This window comes from Saccopteryx bilineata, chromosome 2 (genome assembly GCF_036850765.1).
Source record: "Saccopteryx bilineata isolate mSacBil1 chromosome 2, mSacBil1_pri_phased_curated, whole genome shotgun sequence".
Lineage (NCBI taxonomy): Eukaryota > Metazoa > Chordata > Mammalia > Chiroptera > Emballonuridae > Saccopteryx > Saccopteryx bilineata.
In genome coordinates, this window is record NC_089491.1 from 100,303,730 (window position 1) to 100,328,811 (window position 25,082).

At 44.3% G+C, this 25,082-nt stretch overlaps 1 protein-coding gene and 1 non-coding gene across 2 annotated transcripts in view; both read right to left on the reverse strand.

The window, feature by feature from the left end:
* LOC136322283 (contactin-associated protein-like 3) overlaps nt 1–2,931 on the reverse strand; it is a 74,625-nt gene extending 71,694 nt beyond the window's left edge. Inside the window, 1 exon segment of the mRNA XM_066254375.1 lies at nt 2,774–2,931. Coding sequence (XP_066110472.1) covers nt 2,774–2,858 — 85 coding nt within the window. The 5' untranslated portion in view covers nt 2,859–2,931.
* A 1,058-nt stretch (nt 2,932–3,989) lies between these two features.
* Nucleotides 3,990–4,065, reverse strand: TRNAD-GUC (transfer RNA aspartic acid (anticodon GUC)). Its single transcript has one exon. It is a non-coding gene; the product is annotated as a tRNA-Asp (tRNA).
* Between the last annotated feature and the right edge of the window lie 21,017 nt (nt 4,066–25,082).

Here is a 25,082-nt window from a genome sequence, read left to right on the forward strand (position 1 = left end):
ACCAGGAATCAAACCTAGGACGTCCATATGCTGGACCAAGGCTCTATTCATGAGCCACTGGCCAGGGCCTCAATAATAAAAGGCTAGCCATCCAAAAGCTTGAGCAGTCTGATGTTCAGCATTTCTCATTCTTAGCCTAAATCCACCCTGCTGGCCAACTCCTCCGTAGAAGTTTTCAAATGGTGGGGCAGGAGTAGAGAGACCCCTCTGTCTTAACTCAGTCATAACAGATTTCAAATACATGTTTGACATACCTTGCTTGTACACACATACATACACTTCCCAAATAGTCAGGAGTTAATGAAAACTTGAATTGGTCAAATTAGCTAACCTAGACCACAGTGAGAGTCATTCACCATTACTTCTGCTACAAATGACAGTGTCAAAATGAGATCAACAAGAACTTATCAATTGCAATTTGTGTAGATTCTATGAATCTTTGAGAACTATCAATATTTGTAGTGATCAAGAACTCGTAACATTTTAAAGTACTTTAAAAAGGTCCTAACAATGCAAATTTACATAAGCACTTTAATTTACTGAATATTGAATAACAATTGCTAAAGGCATCTAAATAAAAAGAGGCTGAAAAATGAAACCTAGCACTGACATTTGAAGAGTCAGCCAGACACACTAACAGACCAACACATACAATTTATTTTTGTAATTTTATTTATTGATTGATTTTAGAGAGAAAGGAAGAGAGGAAGAGAGAAAGAGAAAGAGAAACATCAGTTTGTTGTTCCACTCATTTATGCATTTGTTGGTTGATTCTTGTACGTGCTCTGACCAGCAATCGGCCAGCTTGGTGTATCAGAGGACGCTTTAACCACCTGAGCTACCAGGCCGGGGCCTGACCCATCCAATTTAGATGCAATCGTCTGCATGGATACGAGCACACAGAGCACCTCAAGGCAAGGGAGTCCTAAAAAGGATAGTGTGCATGTGATACCTCCATGGATTTTAGGGAATACAATGCAAACAGAAAGTAAAGAAATATAAAAAAACTGAAACAACGGATCTTGCCCATATCCTGTGGTTACAGCTTAGGAGGCAGAAAGGCAAAAGGACCCTCTCCCTTTCTTATGGGAAGGATTTCTAAAGCCACGTTTGCTTTAAGTAAAATGACCTCCAGTGGTTTTTTAATCTTCCTTCAGAGTAAGTAGTTTGTTGAATTATTCTACAGTTTATTTGTACAGCCAAATCACTTAGTCCTAGTTGTTTTTAATTTCTCGGCAAAATGACAAGGGCGCTATTGCAGGACCTATGGGTTCGATTTTATGTAAATGCCCCATTTTAATTAATTCATGGGGGTTGTTGCACAAAGCTAAATTCAAATTGAATCTGAAATACAGAGTAGGCTCATTTTTAGGAGTGATACACACAATTTGGCATTAAACGAGTGACTACTAAATGATAACGGCATAAAATCATCACAGCCTCCCCGCTCCTGTGATGAGTGCGTGGGAAAGTACCTTTATTTGAAATGCTTTTCGCTTGGCCGCAAAATTCCCCGCGAGGGCGGAGTTGGGCCCCAAGAGCCAAGTCCGGATGTATGCCCAGCAGCGAGGTCCCTTTCCGAACAAGCCCACTAACACTTTCCTGAAAAGCACACTGGCTCTTCCTATTGCCCACGCCCTGATTTTTAGAAAAATTCTTGAGGGGCGTGTGGTTGGGAGGGAGGATGAGGTGGACTTTCCTAAAATTCTTCAAGGAAAGAAAAGCTTTGTGACGGCGATATCCAAATTAATGACGGTTAACCTTTTTTCGATTTCAAGATTAAAATGTCATGAGCTCGGCGGAATGGATCCGGCAGCATCCCTGAGTCAGACTCGGAACGCCGGTCCCGGACCCGGGTGCGCGGGCCGTCGCTGAGCCCCCGAGTCAGAGCGCCCCGGACCGCAGCGCGGACGCCCGCGCCCTTGTGCACGAACCCGGGCGGCAGGCTGTGCGCCTTCGCAGTGTCTGTGTCTCCCGTGGGGCCGGGGTCTCCCGGAGCCCTGCGGCGCCCGCGGGGGGTCGAGGCTCCCCCCGCACCCTGCGGGGCAGCACCCGCCGCCGCGCCCCGTCCTGCCGCAGAGTCACACACTCACTGGGCCGCGAAGACACACAGGACCTCACGCAGGTTCTCATCCTCGCACGCGGTCCTCTCGCTGGTCCCTCTCCGCGTCTCAGCACACGCGTGCGAACTGCAGGTGTCCCTACCACTGGAGCTTTTCCCACGCGTGTCCAACACAGCGCTTGGATCCACCTCAAAGTCACACCAGCTTTGCTTGGTTAGCCAGATCCTCGAGCGCAACCCTAGCTTAGCGCTGCGCTGGGACTTGAAGATGTTTTGTTGCCTTTTTAATTTTAATTTTTATGATTTATTTAGAAAATTAAATTTAACGGGGTGTCATTGATCAATAAGAGAACACAAGTTTCAGGTGAAGATCTCTATAACATTTGAACTGTTGATTGTATTGTGTGCCCATCACCCAAAGTCAAATCACTTTCTGTCCGTGTATTTTTACCTCTTCTCACCGCTTCTCTCCCCACCCTCCCCCCCCGTAACCACTTCACTTTCATCTAAGTCCATGAGTCTCAGTTTTATATCCCACCTACATGTGAAATCATATAGTTCTTAGCTTTTTCTGATTTACTTATTTCACAAAGATTTTTTTTTTAATGCCCCGTTTTCAGAACCACCCAGGACCCCTCCAGGACCACGGTGGACAACACGAGCACGCGAGCTTAGCGGCCGGCGCACGTCTGGAAAGGCACGCGGACTCACCAGGCTCCCCGGCGGCCCCTGGGCTCCCGGGCTGCGCGGGCAAAAGGACCAGCAGCTTGAGAAGGGGTCCCAGGACAGCGTGCATGCTCACGGCGCCGGGTCTCCGCTCCCTCCGCAAAGCCAAAGCGGTCCGGAGCGGCTCGGTCCGCGCGGGCCCCGCGGAGCCCTTCTGCGGTCCTGGTCTCCGCCCCGCCCCGCCGCTGCAGGGCCGCGCCCCCACCTGAGGCCACGCCCATCCCGCCACCGCCGCTCGCTTCCGTCCGGCTCCGCGCGGCCTGGCGCCCCTGGCGGTGGTCGGAGGAAGTGCGAGTCACATCTCCCTTGGCCTCAACCTGCGCTGGGGATGTACAGTGTGGGGTCCGTGTGGATCGGGCTTGTTCCTTCTCGTGGGGGTTCCCACTCCCAACAGCCGACCCTCTGGTGAACCGCAGGCCGAGGAGGCTGACCTGAATAATGCTTGAGCACTAATTAGCACTGAACGTTGACAATGAAGCTAGTTATCTTTTTGTTTTTCGTTGAAAAGTACACTAGGACAGAAATAATTAGGTTTGAAGAAAATAGTTATACATAATGAAAACTAATGTTAAAAACACATGAATGTACTTTGTGGTAATCATTTTGCAGTATAGTATACACGTACCAAATCATCATGCTGTCCACTGTTAACTTATAGTGTTGTATGTCAAGGAATATCTCAATCAAGCTGGAAAAAGAACACTACTTTTGCCCACCCCTGTATTTAGAACCCATTTTCCAGTTCAATTTACTGATTATTTCTTCTTTTCCCACTCTTCTCCCATAACTTCTGCCAAGTAAGAAAGTTACATATGTGAGTGATCTGTCTCTAAACTTTCCTTTGTTCCATAGACATGACTCTTTTCTCTGTCAACACTCAATAACTATAGGGGTTTTTTTGGGTTTTTTTTTTTTTTTGGTATTTTTCTGAAGCTGGAAACGGGGAGAGACAGTCAGACAGACTCCCGCATGCGCCCGACTGGGATCCACCCGGCACGCCCACCAGGGGGCGACGCTCTGCCCTTCCGGGGCGTCGCTCTGCCACTACCAGAGCCTCTCTAGCGCCTGGGGCAGAGGCCAAGGAGCCATCCCCAGCGCCCGGACCATCTTTGCTCCAATGGAGCCTTGGCTGCGGGAGGGGAAGAGAGAGACAGAGAGGAAGGAGGGCGGAGTGGAGAAGCAAATGGGCGCTTCTCCTATGTGCCCTGGCCGGGAATCGAACCCGGGTTCCCCGCACGACAGGCCGACGCTCTACCGCTGAGCCAACCGGCAAGGGCCAATAACTATAGGTTTTGATATTCATTTGGTTCTCTATTCATCATTATTTTTCTCCCCAGCTTTACTGAGATATAATGGACATATAAAAATTTATAAGGTTTGTTTGTTTGTTTTTTATTTGTTTGTTTTAGTGAGAGGAGAGGAGATAGACTCCCGCGTTCACCCTGATGGAGACTCAATCGGAAACCCCTGTCTGGGGTGGGTGCTAGAATCAACCTAGCTATCCTCAGCACCGTGGGCTGACGCTCAGACCAACCCAGGCACTAGCTGCGAGAGGGGAAGAGGGAAATAAAGGGGAGACAAATAAGGAATTAGCAGATGGAGGCTTCTCACGTGTGTTCTAATCGGGGGATGAAACTCAGGATGTCCATACGCCTGGCCAATGCTCTAACTACTGAACCACCAGCGAGGACTGAATTATATAAGTTTCAGGTTTGCAAAGTGATTTGATACACATTTACACTGCAAAATGATTATCATAAGAAGGTTAGATAATGCATCTTGTATCTCATAGAATTACCATTTTTCTGTTGTCTTGTGAGAACCTTAAAATTCTATTCTCTTACTACCTTTCAAGTATACAACACAGTATTTTGAACAATAGTCACCACATTGTACATTAGATCTCCACAAATTATTCATCTTAGAACTGAAAGTTTATAACCTTTCCCCATCAGCTTCCCATTTTCTCTATCTCTCAACCCCTGGCAACCACCATCCTGCTCTCTGTCTATAAATGTGATATTTTTATATTTTTATATATATTAGATCATACAAAATTTTTATTTCTCTGATTTATTTCACTTGGCATAATTCACCGTCTATCTAAATTGTTACAAATGGCAGACTGTTTTTGTGTGCATGGCTGAATAATGTCATATTTTAAAGGTCACATTTTCTTGGGGGTAAACACAATAAAGTGTACTGAAATGTGTGGTAGAATTGGGCACCTGGAACCTATATAATTATGTTAACCAGTGTCACCCCAATAAAATTCCATAAAACACCTTATTTTTAGCACAATGTTTTGTTCACAGAAAATTTGAGTGAAAAATGCAAAAATCTACCATGTACTCCTTTGCCCAACACGCAGAGATCCTCTTCCACTATCAAAGTCCCACATCAGATTAGTATATTTTGTTAAAATTGATGAAGTTTCAATGAAAAATCAATGTTACCTAAAGTCTATAGTCTACACATGGGTTACTCAGTGTGGAATATTCTATTAATTTGGACAAACATCTACTGATATGTATCCTTATTATATAAACATAAAGAATATTTTTACTGCTCAAAAAATCTTCTGTGCTTCCAATCTTTGGTAACTAATGACCTTCTTACTGTCTCCATAGGTTTGCATTTCTGAATGTCAGCTATTTGGAATTGCGACCTTTCAGACAGGCATCTTTCACTCAGGAACATACACTTATTTCTTTCATGTGCTTCCATGATTTGGTAGTTCACGTCTTTATTGCTGAATAAATATTTTATTGTATGCATATTACACTTTGGATTATTCATTTACCTTTTGAAGGACATCTTGGTTGCTACTAAGTTTTGGTGATAATAACTAAAGCTGTTATAAACAATTCCACCCAGGTCTCAAATTATACATGTTTTAAACTCCTTTGGGCATAATTTAGGATCACGTGGTAAAGCTTTGATCAGTGTTATAAGTCTTTCAAAGTGGCTGCATCATTCTGTATTCCCACTGAAGTGAATTAGAGTTCTGGTTGATCTGCCTCTTCACAAGCATTTTGTGTGTGATTCAAATCCTTATAACTTTATAAACATATTTATTATTTGTATACATCCTATCAGTTCTTTTTCTCTGAAGAACTCTGATTAATACAGTCTTATGTGGGGTATAAAACTGAAAGCAACACATAAACAAACAAAAACTCATAGACACAGAAAACAGTATGGTGGTTACCAGAGAAAAGGAGGTAATAGAGAAAAAAGATGGTCTAATATATTGTGATGGTAGATTATTTGACTTTGGATGGTGGTCACACAATGCAATATACAGATCATGTATAATAGAATTGTATACTTGAAGCCTACATAATCTTAATAACCAATGTCACCCCCAAAATTTAAAGAAATAAATAATTTTAAAAAGCAGTGGATAGAGTGTCTGACTGAAATGCAGAGGAGTCAGATTGGAAACCCTGAGGTTGCTGGCTTGAGCCCAAGGTCACTGCCTTGAGCAAGGGGTCACTGGCTCAGCTGGAGCCCGCTGGTCAAGGCATATATGAGAAAGCAATCAATGAACAACTAAGGTGCTTCAGTGAAGACTTGATGCTTCTCTTTTCTCTCCTTTCTGTCTGTCTTTCTCACTAGAAAAAAATAAAAGAAAAGAAAAGAAAAAAAAACCAAATCAGGGTGACGTCAAATAATGGCAGCATGAGAGATATTTCTGGTCTCTCCCCTTAAAATTTCAACAAATTAAACAACTATAACACAGCAAAGGTACACCAGCTGGGCTTAGATTATGCCTAAAAGATTTGTGCAATAAACTGACTGAAGGTGGGATGTGTTGAAAAGGGAAGCAGAAGATAAAATGTTTTCATGGTGGAGTCTGGACAGGACAGAAGGCAGAGAACTGAATTTTTCTCTCTCCCAGCTGGACTCAGGGAGAGAGTCTTATTCTGAGCAGGAGAGACAGAGAGGTGGAGAGAACTGGGGGGCAGGGGGAAAGGAACTGAACTAAGGTGGGTACAATCAGACACAGGGTTACCAAGGACTACTCATGTCGCTTGGCTTATGATCAGCCTACATGGGACCACACTCAGTCTGCAGCACTCGCTTTACTGGTGAGGGCTGGACCCAAAGTGCTTGGCTCTTAAGGTGAGGCACACACTCTGTCAGTGCATGCTGGGGGGATTCCCAGCTCACATGAGGCACGAACTCCACTGTGCACAGTAGACCTATAGTGCTCAAGCACACTTGCCACAGCCTGTGCTCTACCAGCTGCCCATGCTCTGTGCAGTGTCAGGGAAAACAAAAGTGTGCACCCCCAGCCTCCCAGGTTCTACCTTTCTTCCCAGCAGCACTAAGGGGACAGTGGTGGTCTCCCCAAAGCTGACTGTCTGAGGCTACTCTCTCCCCTGAGAGGAGGAGGTGCTCTACAACTGATCCCCTGGTCTGCTGAGACATGGAGAAGAACAACCAGAGACGTGAAATTGCCACTGCTAAAACTATAAAGCCAGCTGCAAAGCAATAAAGCTGACATTGTAAAGCTCTCAAAACACACCCCACCCACCAAGGCGACTGCAGCCCTGCCTACATCACTACACAGTGAAGGTCTGCCCAAGAATTTCACAGAGCCAAAATTTGTAGTCAGTGACACTTACTGGAAAAAAAATTGTTCCTTGTTAAGGTTCTTAACAATATAACTCTCAAATGCCATCAAGGAAGAAGAAATCATACATCATGGATACACAAGACAGAGACATAGTTCCAATAGATAATGAAATATCTCCAGAAAAATATCTCTATTACATGGAAAACTTGGGAGTTAAATGACAGAGAATTCAAATTTGAAATTCTAAAAATAGTGAATGAGATTCAAGAAAACACTGAGAGACAATTTAATGAACTCAAAAAACAAATTAATGAACAAAAAGAGTACTTCACCAAAGAGATTGAAACGTTAAAAAAGAACCAAACAGAGATGAAGAACTCAATACATGAACTGAAAAATGAAGTAGTAAGTTCAGCTAATAGAACAGGCCAGATAGAGGAGAGAAACAGTGACATCGAAGACAGACAACTAAAGATGCTACAAAGAGAAGAGAAAGACTCACAAATTTTAAAAAGTGAGAGAGCTCTACAAGAATTGTCTGACTCCATCAGAAAGAGCAATATAAGTATAATGAGTATATCAGAAGAAGAAGAGAGGGATAAGAAAATGGAGAGCATATCCAAACAAGTAATTGATGAGAACTTCACAAAACTATGGAAAGAGTGAGAGCCTCAAATCCAAGGAGCAAACAGAATGCCAAGTTACTTCAACTCAATCAGACCTACTCCAAGGCACATTGTAATGAAATTGTCACTAACACTGGGAATAAAATTTTTCTTGCATCCACAAAAACACTTGTTCTTACCTAACTCGAGTGTGCTGATCTCAAATCTGACATTAGTTTTTCTCTGTAAGCTACAGGGTTTTTTTGCAATTCATGATTTTAGGTTTTTATCTTATTGTAAAAATTTCAACATTTAGTTTAACATAATGAAGTAGAATGTCTTCTTGGGCATCATCTTTGTGAAAATATAATAACTTATATAATGCAGCAAATACACTAATACACAAAAAGATATGATTGCATCAGAATTTGCCTACAATTTCAAAATATATTAAAACACTTATGTTAATCATAAAATTTGCGCAAAACTTATTTAAATCCTATTCAGGCAAAAATTAGAATTTGTAGCTCTTGCGTTTGTGTACTTGTCAAGGACAATCTCATTTATTTCTCCAGCAGTAGTCTGCCATCACTAACAGCTCCAAGATTTTCAGGAAACTTATCAAGGTGACTGTTCAGGAAGTGAATCTTAAGCCCATGTTGCATCCAATGTCGCTGAAAGCCAACAGCATCCTTTGAACCAAAAGTTTATAGTTTTCTGCTTTTTTCTTGCCAAGGAAGTTCTTTGTAACTGCCACAAAAGATTGTGGCATTTGTAAATGCCATGTTGCTTTCTTCTCCTTACTCATCTTCCTGGCAAATTCTTCATCATGTATGAGGGTTTGAATTTGAGGTCCATTGAATACACCTGCTTTTTTCTTCTCGAAAGACAAGGCAGATAAAGCAGAAATAATATGTTGAAAGCATTCACTTTCTCTATTCAAAGCCTGAACAAACTGCTTCATTAAGCCAAGTTTGATGTGAAGTGGCAGGTGGGGGGGATGATCCTGTCTCGATTAACTACAGGTTCATTCACAATATTTTGCATTCCTACTTCCAGAGCTTCCCGTTTTGGCCACTCCTTCTGTGTCCAGTGTTTCTCCCGAGGTCGGCTTTCCTATAATACAGAAAGCAAGAATAATTTGTGAAACTTCTCTGTTGTCCTAACAGGAAATTCGTCATTTTAAGATCCACACAAATGATCCAGTTACGCTCCTCATATTTCAGAAAGTCAAGGACAATTTTTGTGTCATTCTTACCAAGTCATTCAATTTGAGTTGGCTAAACTGCTGAGGGGTTAATGACTGGTTGGCATCAGAAGAAGACCCTTCAGATTCTACAACAATTTCCTCATGCATCTTATCAAAATACACTTGATCACCATATTCACTTTCTTCATCCTTAGAAGAAATAAAACCATTGAAAACTGAAACCAGGAGTGTCTCCAAGTGTGGGATAGGTCGTATTGCTAAAGGAATATTAGGACATGCGATCATATGCTGTTTTTTCTTGCCAATGCCCTTTGTATGGCTCAGAAAGAAATAACAGTCACTACTGTGGTCCTTAGGTTCACGCCAAACCATCGGAATATTAAAAGGGATTCCTTTGTGTTTTCCTTTTGTCCAGTTACAAAGCATTTCCTCACAATTATGACACACAATATGAGGAGCCCAATTCTTGTCTTGATCACCAAGGGGAGCTTGAAAATAAGCAATATATGCACATGTCACAGATGATGAAATATTGTGCCTTTGATTTTGAAGTGTGTAACAGCCACATATATAACAGAAGGTGTCAGGACTATTCTTACATTTATACTTACTCAAAGAAGCCATGATTCAATCTTAAAACAAAATAAGAGGGTGTTTTTATCAGATAATAATATTTTACATTTAAAAACAACTGCAATTATGTAAAAGTGATGTTTTTAAAACATTAATTGCAGAGTCGTTGCCCTTTAACTCCAATTTATAAACCAATGCATGCCATTAACTGTAACAAAAAGAAATTAAAATTGCATAAAAATTAGAGCATGCACCAAAAAAAAAAGACTTCAGATTTGGAATCAGCAATGCAGAGATATATGGAAATAGTTCAAAAACCTCATGCAACAGATAATGAAAAGACAAATTGTTCCCAGTGTAATGACAAAGAAAGAATCCTCAAGGCAGTTAGGGAAAAGAAGAATATAACATGCAAGGAAGGCCCAGTAGGTTATTATGGGACTTCTCATCAGAAATTCTACAAGCCAGAAGAGAGTGGACCCAAACATTTAAAGTACTGAAAGAGAGGAATTACCAGTCAAGATACTATATCCATCAAGGTTAACCTTCAAGTATGAAGGAGAAATAAAAACTTTTACAGACATAGAGACACTGAAGGAGTTTATCACCAGAAAAGCCCACTGCGGAAAATATTCAAAGGGTTTATTTGACCAGATACAAAGAACAAAACAAATCAAAATGACATGTAAAAGATTCAACAAGGTAGCAATAAAAACAAGGATAATCTGTGACAACAATAACATAAAGGGGAGAGGACAGCAATAACAAAGGAGGATGGAGTGCAGAAGCACTCCTAAGACAATGGACTCTTGTAAATATGACAAGTTTTCTCTTAATAACCTAATGATAATCACCTGTGAAAATGTCATTACTGAAACACATAGCTTAAAAAAAAGAAGATGCAGGGGAAAGAAGTATAGAATACCACCAAACAAAAACAACTGACCGAGAAACAAAAGAGAAGAATGAAATGAGACACAGAACTACCAATCAGTAAAACATAAAATGACTATAGGAAATCCTCAAGTGTCAATAATTATCTTAAATGTAATGGATTGAATTCATCAATAAAGAAGTACAGAGTAGCAGACTGGATCAAAAAGCAAAGGAAACTCTGTTACTGTTTTCCATGGTGGCGGTACCAATTTACATTCCCACCAGCAGTGTATGAAGGTTCCTTCTTCTCCACCTCTCCAGCACTTATTTCTAGTTTTATTGATAACAGCTATTCTATCAGATGTGAGATGGTGTAGTTATAGTTTTTGTTTGCATTTCCCTTATAGCTAGGGAAACTGAACATTTTTTCATACCTGCTCAGAAAAATTAGGGAATATTTCTCATTCAGTTTGACATACTTCTGTTCACCCCCGCCAATATGTCACTTGCTACTCAATCAGGATAATTTAGTTTACATCTCATTTGCATAATTGAACAACATTTTTTGACTTATCATTTGCTTTTCTGATGTTCTTGTTTAATAAAAAATAAATTAAATGCTTCTTTTTAACGCTTCATATTCATTTTGAAATATCCCCTAACTTCTGTGAGCGATATATATCTGTTGGCCATTTGTATATCTTCTTGGGAAAAGTTCTTGTTCTGTCCTCTGCATGATTTTTAGATTTTGTTTTTTTATTTATTGTAGAGAGGAGAGATAGAGAGAAATGATAGGGGGGAAAGGGAAGCATCAACTCATAATAGTTTGTTGGGCCAACAGTGTGTTAAGCTTCCTTGCTTGCACTTTGCCTGATTGGTGCATGAGCACGGGGCAGCACCATGTAGTATAATCTATGTAAGGCTGTATGTGCTTGCCCTCAGGGTGGCAGATTGTAGATTGCCAATTGCCTGCCAGCATTAGGAAGGGCTTTTCTTTTGCTATTGTTTGTAGGAAAAGGGGTCCCCCCTACATGCCGGTTTGCTTGTGGGCCCTAAAAATAAGGGAAACGGTGGCCTGACCAGGCAGTGGCGCAGTGGATAGAGCATCGGACTGGGATGCAGAAGGACCCAGGTTCGAGACCCCGAGGTCACCAGCTTGAGTGCGGGCTCATCTGGTTTGAGCAAAGCTCACCAGCTTGGACCCAAGGTCTCTGGCTCAAGCAAGGGGTTACTCGGTCTGCTGAAGGCCCACGGTCAAGGCACATATGAGAAAGCAATCAATGAACAACTAAAGTGCCACAACGAAAAACTAATGATTGATGCTTGTCATCTCTCTCCGTTCCTGTCTATCCCTATCTATCCCTCTCTCTGACTCTCTCTCTGTCTCTGTAAATAATAATAATAATAATAATAATAACAAAACCTTAAAAAAAGAAAAAAGGGAAACGGTTTTCCCTGCCTCCTTGCTTGTCCAACATTGCGAGACTACTGTAATAAACTAAATGGCCCACCATTTTCTGGCTCCGCAGTTCCTTTACCATCTCCCCAAATCCAATGTGAACCTGCATGGCCATAGACACTGGCCTTACATAGTTGCTTCTAGTACATGCCTTGACCCAGCAAGCCCAGGATTTCCAGTTGGTGACGTTAGCATTCCAGGTTGATGCTTGATCCACTGGCCACCACAGTTGCATCTCCTTTGTACATTTTTAAAAGGATTTTTCTGTTCTTGAGATTTGCCGTTTTGGTTGGTTGCCTTTTTGTTTTGTTGATGGTTTATTTAGCAGCTTTTTCAGTTAGTGTAGTCCCATTTATTTATTTTTGCTTCTACTTCCGTTGCCTTTTGGGTCAAGTTCATAAAATCCTCTCTGAGAACAAGGATTCTAATTTTAGTACCTATATACTCTTCTCTGTATTTTATTCTTTCAGGTCTTATAGTAAGTCTTTAATTAGTTTTGAGTTGATTTTTGTTTATCATGTCAAGTAGCAGCATAGTTTCATTCTTTACATGTGGATTTTCCATTTTCTCCTCATCATTTACTGAAGAGACTTTTCTTTCTCCATTGTATTGCTGGCTTGTCTAAAATCAGTTGCCCGCGTACATGTGGGTTTACTTCCGGACTCTCGGTTCTGTTCCATTGGTCTCTATGTCTGATCTTCTGTCAATACCACATGGTTTTCATTACAGGGGTCCTCAGGTTACGACATAGGTTCGTTCCTACAACAGTGATGTAATTCGAATTTTGGTGTCAGTAGAAACACACACTGGCCTAAGTCATTTACTATCCTAATACAGTTGTAAAATCATAATCTAGAACATAAAAACACAACTAATCCACAAAGAAAAAAGAAAGAAGGACACAAATATACTGTACTGTATAATGTACTGTGTATTTTTCTACTGCATGCAACCAAACTAGTTCATCCTCTTAATCTGTAAGTACAGCGCTAACCTTATAAGCTGAAGTACTCACATGTCAATTTTTTAGTTTTTATTGGAAGGAACATCCTAAACTTGAAATGTCGTATGTTGAGACTGTCATAACCCGAGGACCCCCTGTATTGTCACTCTGTAGTGCAATTATATGTTGGGAATTATGGTAACTCTGGATTTGTTCTTTTTTCTCAGGATTGCTTTTGCCAATTTGGGATCTTTTGTGGTTTAATACAAATCTGATGCTTTTTATTCTATTTCTTTGAAAAATGCCATTGGGTTTGGATGGGGATTGCATCAACTTTGTACATTGATTTAGGTAATATGACCATTTTAATGATGTTAATGCTTCCCGTTCATAGACAGGGAATATCTTTCCATTTCTTTCATCACTGTTTCTTTTGTTGAGCAGAAGCTTTTTAGTTTGATATAGTATACCATTGGCTTATTTTGTTTCATTGTTTTTTAAAGTTTCAGTCTCTTTGATAAAATCCTCTTTTTTGTTTGTTGCCTTTATTTTTCATCCTTTTGAACTGCTGTTCTGAATTTTCTTGTGTCTCATTTAGTTTTTTTCAGAACTGCAATCTTGAATTCTCTGTCATTTAAATCACAGTCTTGTGTCTTTCAGTTTAGTTTTTGAAGATCTTTTTATTTTCTCTCTGAACTCCCTTGTTACTTTGGTAATTCATTGTAGTTAATGGACTATTTCTCTGCCTGGGCACTGGTGGGAATAAAATTTTTCATTTTTTAAAAAGTATTTGACTCTACTGTCTGGCAGGTTGATAACTAAGGGACTTTTGTTTTGTTTTCTGGTAGCAGGTGCTGAATTGCAAGTTTGGTTTTCTCTTAACTGCACTACTTGGGCTTCTGGGGTCTCTGTGGGCGGGTGTCCTTAGGTGTGCAAACACCCTGTTCTTGCTGAGGAATTCCCTGAAGTGGGTGTCCTCTCGATGCGAGGGTTGCCCTAGTCTCAGGGACCACCCCATAATGGAAGGTGGTGGCTATGGGCCCTGGCCTGTGTGTTCTTGGTGCCACCTTCATGGGCTGGAGCTGCAGCTGTGTTGCTCTGTCCGAGGGGGCCTAGCTGCCTCTGTCAGGCTCCCAGTGTGGGTGGGGCATGAGTGGCTGGGATGAGGTGGTCTGTGCGTGTGCAGCTCCATTCTTTCCAGTAGGTTCAGCCACAGTGAGCCTAGGCTGGGAAGTTGTGTCCATCCTTCGTGATCTGCTCAGAGAGGATTTTACTGCCTGTTGGGCCACAGGAGGATGGGGAGGGGGAGGGGCGCGTCCTCGTGTCTGCCGCTTCCTTAGTCTGGCGATGGCACTTTGTGGAACACTGAAACCCTTTGCACCATCTCCCTGCCACTGACCTTCGGTTTACTTTCCATGTACACTGGCTGCCCAGGCCCGGTTTGCAGAATGAATTATTTGTACTCAGGAAGGGATGTCTCTGCTCTCCCAGTGGACTTGTGGGAGGTTAAATCCAAAGAAGGAGCCACAGAGGCAACGGCTCCTTTCATGCCCCCCAAATCCATGCCCCTGTCACACCAACAGGCAACCGTCCCCCATTAACCCAGGAAGTTACGAGGGTTTTTCATAAGCCTGGTGTCAGGAACTGATGTCCAAGACCAAATTTTAGAACAAAAGATGCTCTTAGGGATCTTGTCACTTAGAAAACTGTAAGGGTTTCAGGAGCTGGGTGCCAGGAACCGGGGCAGAGACAATATACACTTTCTATTCTCCCACAGAGTCATATCAGAAGGTCATTCCTCGCATACCCAAGCTTGATTTTCCAGGTCAAGATGAGATCCACATCCCACTCATAAGGCCCCTGAAAATGAAGCAGAAATCAGGGCCCACCACTGACCCTAGTTGTCCAGATTGAAACCCTCCACGCTCCCCAGGTAGCCTACTTGTGCCTACTGGGGACTGTCATGCCCCATTGGCAATGTCATAAAGGGTGAAGAGAGTGTGGACAGATCAAACAACAGTTGATGCTCAATATGTGCTATTCCCTTTATTAAATTTTTCCATTAGTGAGAGAGAAAAAAAAGGACCAACTCATTGTTTCACTTAGTTGTTCCATCTAGTTGTGTACTCATTGATTGCTTCTCCTGTGTGCCCTGGCCAGGGAAGAAACCTGCACTTCTGATGTGCTAGGATGGTGTTTTATCCACAGAGCAACCCAGCCAGAGCCTGAGGGTGTGCTCTTGGTCAGCACATTCATAACAGTTCAGCCAAATAAATGCAGATGTTCTCATTCCCCTATAGCTGTATAGAGCTCTATGGCCAACAGAGAATATAGCTTATTTTCAAGCCTATATTTCAAGTATAAAGAAAAATGAACCTTATAATGATTAAAAAGTACAATCCCTAAGTAAATCCCCAGTTCCCGCTGCCAAAAGGAATAGTCAATGATGTCACAAGGGAATTTCTTACAGGACTCAAAGTCCTTTCTCTATAAGACACAGGCAAGATGTGAGGTTCCAGGGGTCAGCGGGAGGCAGAGAGGACAGGCAGGGCGTACTCTAAACGTGAATCAGTATAGAATGGACAGGGAACATCAGAAAAGACTGCTTCAGAGTAGACTCAAACCCAACCTTGGTCCAGTCCCAGTGTCCACTCCAAGGACCAAAACTTTAGCTCCACTAACCCATTCCTGCCTTCTGGCTGCACCACACATGTTTCTAACCTCTGGAGAACGAAGTCTATTTGGGGCAGAATAAGAACAGATAAGGTCAAGACAAAACATAAAAGACTTAAGAATGAGAAATGCTTAATTTTTGAGTTTGAAAATACCGAATTGGTCTGTCAAAATGCGTTGTTGTGTGTGTAGGTGTGTTTGTGTGTGTGTGTGTGTGTGTGTGTGCATACAGCATATCCCATGAGTCTCTGTGAAGCTGTTCTAACTTCAGAGGTATAAACACTACCTGCATAAGGCATATTTTGAAGGGTAAATTTTTACATGTTTACTATACTTATTTCATTTTGTGAATATTAAATAATTACCCTTTTATCACTCATTCTCAATAAAGATGGCATTGTGGTCCAGCCTGGCCTCTGCTACCCCTCCCCCACATCAAGAGCCCCTTGTGACCAGACCACAGCTCCCCAATACCGCATGGGCCTCTAGGCAACAAGCTCCTCCCAGTGCTCAGTTGCCAGAGGGCAGCAGTAAAATTCACGTGATGGAAAACGTCTGTTTTCTCTGAAGAGCGTTATTGCTACCTGCAAGACCTTCCTTTTTTGAGTGACTGACACCACTGTTGCCATCCTATGTGGACTGCTGCTCCTCTATTATTTCCTCTCCTGCTTCAAGAATGATCCATCCTCACCAACAGCTAGGAGACCTAGAAAGAAACATCAGGGAGGTGAAGGACCCTTGGCCCAGACTCAACAGAGATTATCTTTTTTTATTCTTCTTTCCACTTTTCTGAATCACCTAGAGAGACTCCTGAGATAGTAAATAGAATGACTATTCTCTAGAAAGACTAGACCAGGGGTCGGGAAACTTTTTGGCTGAGGGAGCCATGAACGCCACATATTTTAAAATGTAATTCCATGAGAGCCATACAATGACTCGTGTATGTTACACATTATCCAATAAAAATTTGGAGTTGTCCCAGAGGACAGCTGTGATTGGCTCCAGCCACCTGCAACCATGAACATGAGTGGTAGGAAATGAATGAATTGTAATACATTAGAATGTTTTATATATTTAATGTTGTTATTTTTTTAATAAGATTTGTTTGCGAGCCAGATGCAGCCATCAAAAGAGCCACATCTGGCTAACGAGCCATAGGTTCCGTACCCCTGGACTAGACCATTATCTCCAGGAATAAGCCTGGTCTGGTAGTTTAGAGTAAGTCTGAGTATTTCCTTTGAATATCAGAGAAAATTCAGAAATGTCCATCCAGAAGTTCAGGTGTGGAGAGGGCTGTAGGACACAGCTCCGAATGCAGTGACTAGTGGCCAAGGACTGGATAAAAAGCTGGATCCCTGTGGGGACAGGCCCAGAGCTCTGGTTCACCAGCTTCCTTCCCACAGCAGGTGTCTCCGACAACCCTCTCTCCTGCTGGGACTGATCCCGGGGCAGTGCAGAGACCCTGGGAGCCTCTGAATGGAGGCTGGGTGGGGCAGTGGCCTCAGGAAGCAGAGTTCCACCTGAGGGTGCACAAGAGCACCCGAGGGAGCCCACAGTACCCGCCTGGTGCCTGTGAAAGGGGCCGTGCCCATGATATCCCCGGTGGCTTCCCCAGCTCCTCCTACCCTGTGTCCTCTACCTCTGACCTCCACCCGCTAAGCAGACCAACATGACTTGGAGGGAATGCCCCTGGGCACTGAGGTGACAAGCCCACGTCCAGAGAACACCTTTCTGCTGTCTCCATTCCCGGCCACCTCAGCCAGCTGCTCAGCCTGTCCCACTAAGTCCCTGTCCTGGCAGAGGGTGACTAGCCAGGCCTTGTTCTTCCCCTTTTTGTCACAGCCTGAGTCCCAGCAAGAGCACCCATCCAGCCACCCACCCGGGTTCTCATTCTGGGAAGACCCCACAGACAAGCAGGTAGAGACTGGTAGCCTCTCCTTTGTCCACCATGAAGTCCAGAAGCTGCTGGAGATGCTGCTCACCAAGAAAGCACAACTGAAGGTGTGGGAGGAGAAAGAAAAGAAGGGGCCATTTTCAAATCCTAAGATCATGGACAGCCACCTGAACTCTTTGGGGAACATGTGGAAAATAGCTGGGTACTGAGCATGACACCATGACCTCCCTGCCCTTCTGTAGCACAAAGGACAAACAAGAGCTGGTGCCCGGTGCTCAGCAGTCCTCACATCTCAAGTTCCTGGGCGACCATCTACAGCAGAGATGGAGCCAGCTGTTCTGGGTCCTCCCCTCTCAGCACAGTGACTGCCTGGAGGCTACATTCTGGGTGCTAAAAGCTCTTTTTCCCTAGAGCCTATTTCAGTGGGATTCAATGGACTCTGTAACACGTTCCAGTTCCAGTTCCAGGGCAGCCGAGAACACCTTCAGGACTTTCCCAGGCCCCAGCCTTGCTGCCTCCTGGGGCACAACCCTAACCTATGACTGGACACTTAGCCCAGTCCCAGCCCCCGCTGCAGCTCAGATCCAGACCCAGACCTCTCTTATATCCTGGCCTCCAATCCAACGACGTTCTTCTGCATCCCAGATGAGGACCTCCAGAGTATCTTGCCCTACACCCCAGAACAAGGCACATTTATTTGTCCCAATAAAAATTCAGCATCTGGAACTGCCCTTGCTGCAGAAGCGACTGCAAAGTGAGGTAGCCTCACCCTCTGTCACCGAAAGACCACAGGGAGGCTTTAGACACCTACTCCCAGCCTTCCCCAGGGTAGGGGGGCCTCCCATGGCCACAGGTCAGTGTCCATTCCTCACAGAGAGTTGAACAGCCATCATCATCAGAAGCAACATCTTCACTAGAGGATCTTCAAGGACAAACAGCAGGATGGCCCGGACTTGAGGGTCCAGGTGTCTCCGAAACTTATGCAGGCTCAGGGCCAATGCCCAGGGGTGAGTTGGGCACAGGACTCACAGAAGATGAAGCCCAGTATCCAGAGAAGGTCTTACAGGAAGGACCAACCAGGGCAGGACCTCAGCAGGGGTCTGTGGCAATGTGTGAGGACGGTCCCAAAAGGTCCCTCTAGAGGCCCAGCCAACTACACAGTGGTGTTTCTGGAATGAACTCCAACAAGTCAGAGCGTCACAGGAAGTCTCTAAAGAGTGACCCAGGAACTTGCTTACACAGAGACCCAAATAAGAAATATCTAGAACAACTCTTACAGGACCATTTGAACAGGAAGTTAGAACAGATGACACAGGTTTCATCCCTGTGAGGGTGCGTCGATTCTGGCTTACTGACAATCATACTTTTCCCACGCACTTCCCTCACAGGGAAACTTGAGCAGCTATGAAGGGTCAGGAACACTACGTGAACACCTTCTGTGAGCTTTCCTTCCTTGGTCCACATGTTAGTTGGTAGAATCACATATTATAAGGTTTCCGATGAGATGTAAGTGGGGCCTTCCCTTCCAGGCCGTTGGGCCCCTAAAGCTCATGCTACATGAGGCTCAACATCCGCCCCTTCCACCGTCCCCCTCGTCCCCTCCAGATGTCTGTGTGTCTGGGGTCCACTCAAAATCCAACGTCAACAAGCTCTTGGGAAAACCTCCTCAGCCCTTATCAGGAGAGAAGGTGATAACCACTGAGTCATTTCTCACCTGGGCAGGTCCCCTCCTCACCATCTCACCTGCGGTTGAGGAAATCCAGAAAGCTACAGGAGGGACACCTTCTGGTTATGGCCACGGGCCCTCAGAGGCCCCTCTGACTGGACAGCAGAACAGGCCACCTTCTCAGTCCCTCACACTCGGCCTCATGGGAAAAACCCAGCAGACTGGGGCTGTCGTGGAGGTTGAGGAACGGAGTTGGGGGTCAAAGCCAAGCTCAGCAGCAGCTAGGAATGAGCCACAGGAGGGAAGAGGGGCTCAGAATTCAGGAGACCCCCGCCATAGGGCCGCAGTACTGGAAGGGAACTTAGGGTCCCAATTGTCAGGGGCTGACAAGGCCAGGGAGGCGGTGCAGGCTGAGGAGGCCCCTCCTTGGGAATTTACTATGGGTCCCTGTGTGCTGGCTTATCCCAGAAATATGAATATGGGTATGAGAGGGTCAGGGAGTCCAGCGCCTCATGAAAGTTCCTCACCACCTACAAAGTCAGTTCCCCGAGACTCAGAAGAGCCATTCATAAAAACAATGATTTCCCCTAAGATGGAGCCCCAAGGGAAGGTAGAGTCAGAGAACCAGCTTCAAGGCCGGGCCACGGACGTGCTCCTTCCAGACAATCACACTGAAGTCCTCCTGCAAGATTATGCCACCGGCGTGCTCTTCAATGACTCTGGCACCAGCATGCTCCTCCAAGACCCTCAAACTGATGTGCTTCTTGCTGCAGACATCTTGGCTGCTCACAGTTCACTGACCAGGTCCCCGAGGGAGAGTTCCAGTGTGGACGCGCCAGCTGCCCAAGTGCCACATGACCTCATATGGAATGCACACAGCAGTCAGGGGCAGCAGGTGCCCAGGGTATCAAAAGTTAAATGCCCATGTGAGAGCCAAAGCAAGATGTCTCTTCCCCCTGATAAGAGGGAGGATGATAAGAGACCCAGCCCAGGAGAACACAAAGAAGGGCAGGCCGTGGTGACAGCTGTCAGACAGATCCTGGTGGAGAAATTAGGACTTCACCAAGAACTTCATGCTAAGGAGTCACATCAGCACAAACACAGTTCCAGGCCCCTGTAGGTGGGTGTTCCTCTTACCACAAGGCTCTCTCTTCCCCACAGCAGAGAAGAGTGATGGAAGATATGGCCTATACTCACCAAGTCACCCCCAATGGATACAACTGTTCAAACAAGAGTGTGTGGACCAGAGACAGGGACAGCAAGTGGGCCTTTCTACCCATGAGGCCAGGGCGCCCAGGTAGACCCTCCCATCATGGGCTGAAGGCAGAGGTCTCAGACCACCTACCCCGTTACCCTACGTGCTTTCCCTTCTTTGGTCAACCAGGGTGTGCCTCTCACGTCTTTCCTGGTAGGAAATTTTTCTCCAAACAGAACAAAAAGGATAACACACAGTCATGTTCTTCTCGTTCTTCTCGTGGTAGCACATCATCTTCTATGTCCTAATGCTTTCTCTTCCCACAAATGTAATTGTTTCCAAAAATAGAGGTTCTTGCTCATGAGAGCTGCTGGCCTCTGTCTGTGCCCTGCTGGGGCAGAGAAGGGATTAGGGGCCGCTCTTTCTGAGCACCTGCTTTGTCTTCCAGAAGGAACAAGGCCATGGGGACAGTGACCGCAGTAAGGAGTGCCCAACCTCACCCACACCTTGTTTCCATAATTGATCATTATTGCAAAGGAGAGCATTCGGGAGTTGTCAAGATGAGCAAAACTGCAAGATCCCACCAGGATCTGGCTCAGCCCGACCTCTCCTGTTCTCTCTCTACCCTGAACTTGTGGGCCGTAGAAGAAGGGTTTGCACAGGCTGAAATACCCTCAGTCTCCAAGAAGTGACACAGAGTGGGGAAGGGACTTTGCAGGTGGTGCTGGCCCTGAGTCCAGAGGTGGGAGGTCTCTTGCCCTGGCTCTCTTGTTGGGAACAGGTGACACCTTCTCATGAGCCCCCCACATTCCCGTGAAGCTGTGATAGAGCCAGGTTGCCCAAGCCTGGTTCTCTAGTGTCCCCTCCCTCTGCCTTTCTCACGCTCTGGAGAAGCAGCGAGCGAGGACTGGGACAGCACTCCCAGCTCTGAGCATGTGCAGGTGGGAGCACAGAGGCAGCTAAGGCCTCACCGCCGTCTGTTGGGAGGAAAGGCCACTCAAGGGCACCCACAGTCTTCTCCCAAAGATGGAGTAGGAGCATATGTGTGCAGTCACCATATGAAGATGGGACACTGCGCACCCAGCTGAGTGGGGTGGGGGAGGAGTGAAATAGGCGAAGTGACCAAGTGTGTCCATAAATTGTGCAGTGACTGAGGAGACTCTGGGATCCTACTGCCATCTACAGGCCCAGAGGGGAGAAATCAGGGTTCCAGTGGCTCAAGGTGGCCCTATCCCATCGTGACTTCCCCTTCTAACTTCCAGAGCCAAGACGAGAGAAGCCACTTGTATTGGCCACTCAGAAGACTGGGCACACAAAGTTAGTAGAGACTTCAAAAAGATTCTCCACAGTATATTTCCTTAGCTTTCAGAGTTTTGGGGACCTCAGAATACAGTTCATGACCTTATATATGTGCTCCAGGGAAGACCAGGACAGGGTGGAGGGACAATGAGTCAACAGTGGCCTCACACAGAGACATGTGACAGGGACTCATGTACACAGAGACCTCACACAGAGATCTCTTTCAGGGACCATGCAGTTGTGGGATTCAGCCAGTTCACACAAGTTCAGTAGAATCAATACCTAATTTTTTTGTTGAGTTCCAGGAACCTGCTGTTAAAATGGCTCTTGTAACAAGGGTTCTCTCTAAGGTGGGTGCCTGGGCAGCCACCCAATGTGGAAATCACATATTTACATTCCTTACTCTTGTTTAATGTTCATCTGCGCAACAGTGTATTCTAAGCACGAATACTAATGTCCATTCCATCCATAAGTGAACAACATTGCAAGTAAGGACACCAATTAAGGGGCAATATAGAAATAGTTTAAATAACAGTTTAATTGTTTTTTGTATTTAATTAATTGTATTATTTAATATTTTTATTAATATTTTAAAACTCATAATCTAGTTTTGTGTACAGTCTTTTATTGTTCTTATTTAAGTATTAAATGCATGAAATAATGAAGTACCTTTTAGTATATCCTTTTTTATACTTAAAACGGTTGTTAAATTATATGAATCTCACCACTGGGACTATGTCCGTAGAGACCTCACACAGAGACCTGGGACAGAGACCCACACAGGAACCTCATGCAGAGACCTCTCCCAGGGACCAGAGACTCAGCACAGAGACCCACACACAGATCCACACTGTCCACATGGGGGCTCCCGCTCACCAGAGCAAAACTGCTGGTGCCTAATAAAGAAATAAAACCACATATATATAGGGGCAGCATTTCACCAACAATGAGGCTGATTTGAATTTGTGGTCTGTAAAGCCAGTAGCTGCGGCCACCAACACAGCTGCCTGGCCTGTGCAGGTTCGCATTTGATTCAGATAGCCAGGGGTAGTCAACCTTTTTATACCTACCACCCACTTTTGTATCTCTGTTAGTAGTAAAATTTTCTAACCGCCCACTGGTTCCACAGTAATGGTGATTTATAAAGTAGGGAAGTAACTTTACTTTATAAAATTTATAAAGCAGAGTTATAGCAAGTTAAAGCATATAATAATAATTACTTACCAAGTACTTTATGTCAGATTTTCACTACGTTTGGCAGAATAAATCTTCATAAAACAACTTAAATGTATCTTTTTATTTATACTTTGGTTGTTCTGCTACTGCCCACCATGAAAGCTGGAATGCCCACTAGTGGGCGGTAGGGACCAGGTTGACTACCACTGGGATAGACAGTAATAAAACAATGGAGCCAAGAACTGGTGGGCCATTAGCTTCAATCCTAGCTCGCACCCTGTAGGCAAAAAATACACACAGTAGAAAACCATTTCCCTTTCTAGTCAGGGCTCCCAAAACCACTGACTTATCCGAGTTTCCTAGAATCAAAGATATCTACCTCACCAGCCTTATTCACCTCTGTTCCTCATCTCTCTCTCTCTCTCTGCACAAACTCTGCACAAACTGGCTTCTCCTTCAGCACTCAGCCATCTTGGCTGCTTCTCCTCTCCTCTATGTGGCCTTTCTCTGCTCTCCTCCAGCATGGGCTCCTCTGCCCCATTTTATAGTGTAGAAATCAAAACCTTTAATCCAATATACAAACAAGGAAGTCTCTGATACAAAGTCACTTAGGGTGGGAAAGGCTTAGTCCTAAAACTAAGCCTTAGGCTATAATGACCCTGCCTGCTTACAGTCTGTCCCCCACACCCAATGCAAACTATAAGCGAGCAAACATATATATCATATTTACAAACTTATTTGACCAACAGCACGCCTATGTTCATTACAGCACAGTTTACAATAGCCAAGATTTGGAAGCAGCCCATGTGCCCACGTAGATGAGTAGATAAAAATGCTGTGGTACATTTACACAATGGAATATTATTCAGTGGAAGGAGGAGGAGGTAGAGGGGAGGGAGAGGAGAAAGAGGAAGAAGAGGAGGAGGAGGGGGAGGAGGACAAGGAGGAGAAAGAGGAGGAACTAAATCTTACCTTTTGCGACAGCATTGTGGAACCTGGAGAGTGTTATACTATGTGAAATAAGCCAATCAGAGAAAGACAAATACCATGTAACTTCACTTATATATGGAATCTAATGAACAAACTAACAAAAGGGAAACAGACTGACAGGTATGAAGAACAGACTGACAGCTGGCAGAGGGGCCTGGGGTTGGGGACTGGGTGAAAAAGGTGAGAGGATTAAGCAAAGAAAAAAACCTTTTTATTCTTTGACAGTGTCTTTTGCAGAAGTTTTAAATTTTAATGAAGTACAGCTTATCCCTTCTTTCATAAATTGTGCTTTTGGTGTTGTCATCCTAATAGCAAAGATCATCTATAAAATATGTATTTCCGATGTCTTTAGGCGACCCCTGTGTTTTGGTTGTTCGACCCCCGCCAGGGTTGCGACCCCCAGGTTGAGAACCGCTGACCTAGGTTTTCTCCTATGTTATTTTCTAGTTGTATACTTTTGCATTTTACTTTTAAGTCTGCAATCCATTTTGAGTTATTTTAGTGAAGGATGTAAGGGCTGTGTTGTTGGTCAAATAAGTTTGCAAATATGATATACAGGTTTGCTCACTTATAGTTTGCATTAGGTGTGGGGGACAGGCTGTATATAAGTAGGTAGTGTTGTTATACTCTAAGGCTTAGTTTTAAGACTAAGCCTTCCCCACCCTAAGTGACTTTGTATCAGAGACTTCCTTGTTTGTATATTGGATTAAAGGTTTTGAATCTACACTATAAAATGGGACAGACCAGGAGCTTGCTCTCTCTCTGTTCCTGAGATTAGCATTAGAGGAGAGAGCAGAGAAAGGCCATATGGAGGAGGCCAGGAGAAGTAGCCAAGATGGTGAGTGCTGAGGGAGAAGCCAGTTTGTGCAGAGTTTGTGTAGAGAGAAGGTGTAAAGGCGGTAGCTACAGCCACCATCACAGCCGCCTGGCCCATGCAGGTTTACATTAGATTTGGACAGATGGTAATGAAACAGTGGAGCCAAGAACTGGTGGGCCATTACCTTTAATCCTACTTGCACCCAGTGGGCAAGTAAAAACACACACTGGGCTCCAAAACCCACTCATTCAGTGCTCACAAAGCTACTGACTTATCCAAGTTTCTAGCTCACTAGCCTTATTCACCTCTGTTCCCCATCTCCTTCTCTCTGCA